This window comes from Temnothorax longispinosus, chromosome 5 (genome assembly GCF_030848805.1).
Source record: "Temnothorax longispinosus isolate EJ_2023e chromosome 5, Tlon_JGU_v1, whole genome shotgun sequence".
NCBI classification, from domain to species: domain Eukaryota; kingdom Metazoa; phylum Arthropoda; class Insecta; order Hymenoptera; family Formicidae; genus Temnothorax; species Temnothorax longispinosus.
Window position 1 is genome coordinate 12,706,107 of NC_092362.1, and position 2,076 is coordinate 12,708,182.

General features: G+C 39.8%; 1 protein-coding gene across 1 annotated transcript; it reads right to left on the reverse strand.

Moving 5' to 3' along the window:
* Positions 1-280: 280 nt before the first annotated feature.
* LOC139813926 (dedicator of cytokinesis protein 6-like) lies at positions 281-1,651 on the reverse strand. The gene is made up of 3 exons (XM_071779799.1): positions 1,453-1,651; positions 716-1,146; positions 281-625 (listed from the first exon to the last, which is right to left on the reverse strand). Exons 2-3 carry the CDS (start codon positions 1,093-1,095, stop codon positions 385-387), a joined length of 621 nt encoding a protein of 206 aa, XP_071635900.1. The 5' UTR covers positions 1,096-1,146; positions 1,453-1,651; the 3' UTR covers positions 281-384.
* Positions 1,652-2,076: the final 425 nt, after the last annotated feature.

Below are 2,076 nucleotides of genomic sequence, written 5' to 3' on the forward strand. Positions count from 1 at the left end.
CCTGAAACGCCATATCACCCCGATACGGTCCGACTTCTTCGCCTCCTCGTTCTTGGTCCTCGCCGGTGGTGTGCGCGTCTGCATCGTCACCGTTAATATAGTCTTCCGTTTACACTGTTCACATAATTCACTGTAAGTTTTGCCACCAGGAGTAAAAGGTGTCGCATAAACAAATTGTTCTAAAAACAAAAGCCATTATCAAAACAAATTGTTAATTACTGTATAAATAATTACTGTTATCACAAAAAAATATTTTGTCTAAATCAATACTCACTCATGTTGAAATTCCGATGAAAAACTATAGGTCTGTGTCTAAGCTCGTGTGCTTCGAAGTACGGCTCCACGTAAGTGATCTGTACATAAGCTTTGTCCGGTTCCAGCTTGCTAGGATCCACAGGATTCGAATCCTTTATTATAACTGTATTCTCCGCGCCGAATTTCTCGGCATAAAAGTTCTCGAGTCTCGAGAATATTTCCAAAAGTTTTGTTAAAGTTGGTTCTTTGTAAACAAACTTCGCCGGCGAGATCGCCGAATCTGGCGCCATAGAAACCAACTCTGAAGTACGTCCCGAAGACACGCTTGCCGGCCAATTGTTCCACACGCGTATATGTCTCGTGAAGTTTACTAAAAAAAAGTTCCAAAATAATATCTTATACAGTATATTTGAAAAAGATGTGCCCTCCATATTATACTAAACAATTTAAATTTTCTTACCCGTGAATGTTAGCTAATTTATTGTAGTCATGTGCAGCTTCTGCTATAGGTAGCAAAACCCTATAGACGTCAGGAATAGCTTCGTACATTCCAGTTGCGTAAAAAAAGCTAGGCGCGTGCTCCAATAAACCCGCCAATCCACTTTCTGAAAAATCAGGGTTTAAGCAAAACCCTTCTTCCTTCCTGATTAGTACGTCATCGCCGACGGCGCTCTCCTCTAAAGCGTTCGGTGTTACGGCGTTCAAAGCAACGGCTCCTACGAGCCGAACGCCGTCACCAAGTTCGAGTAGATGAAGATATTCCACTACCAAAGCGGCACTGTGCACCAAACACATTGCTGCTTCCGTGTGATTTTTCCTTTCCATGTGCTGCTGCGCCATGTTTGCCAAGTCAGGCGAAGATCAGGCGATTCTTGATAACCCTTGGCGATTCTAAACAAAATTTAGATAGCTTAGCTCGTTATGTTTACTTTGAGTACCACGTAACTCAGATCTGAGTGACGCATAAGTTCTCGCAGGGGCCCTATCTATGGGTGACGATTTTATTCACTCAAGTAGAAACAATTTTGTTACTTATAAATATATTGAATAAAACCTTATTTTTGCAGTACATTGAATATATATTTAAAACAAAACTATCAAAAATTCACTCTTGGGCCCCGCAGAGATCACGCTCGAAATGTGCTTGGCACTCGAAGTGTTTAAGTTAAATTGTTTGCTAAGCTTCAGAAATCTTACCTATACATTAGATCCAAGAGCATTTCAGATTGAATAGTAGATAATGTGAGACTCGCAAATTTTAGCTCCACTTCTAGTTCTAACTTTAATTGCAGACATTTTACGAGAATTGTATGAGCAAAAGGTTCTGTAGGTTCCGGGGCAACACTGATTTCTTGCCACTCCTCGTCAGGAGAAGTCGGAGGAGCGTAAAGCGGGAACAAGGCTTCCTGAAAAATAAATATTTAATTATTTAGTCAAATATAAAACAATAAATACAATATTTAATATTTAACATTTATTATTCAATATTTTATTAAATATTTAATAATATTTTATTAAATATTTAATAAAATATTTAATTGCGGAATGTATGAGGATAGTCTGGGGTTCAGAAGGTTCGACGGTTAAACGGGACACTCTCAATTCACTCACGAGTGAATTATCGTTAATCTCAATATCTATATTTACGTCACATACACAGAATACAAAATAAACGCCGACAGAAAGATGATCGATCCGACGGACCGAAGGCCCGTTAACGGAATATAGTTTCGAGCACCAGCGGATTTCGACTCGCACGAGCGTAACAAAGCGCGTAAACGAATGAGAAAGAGGGCGGCGCGTGACAGAACGGAGCGTTGA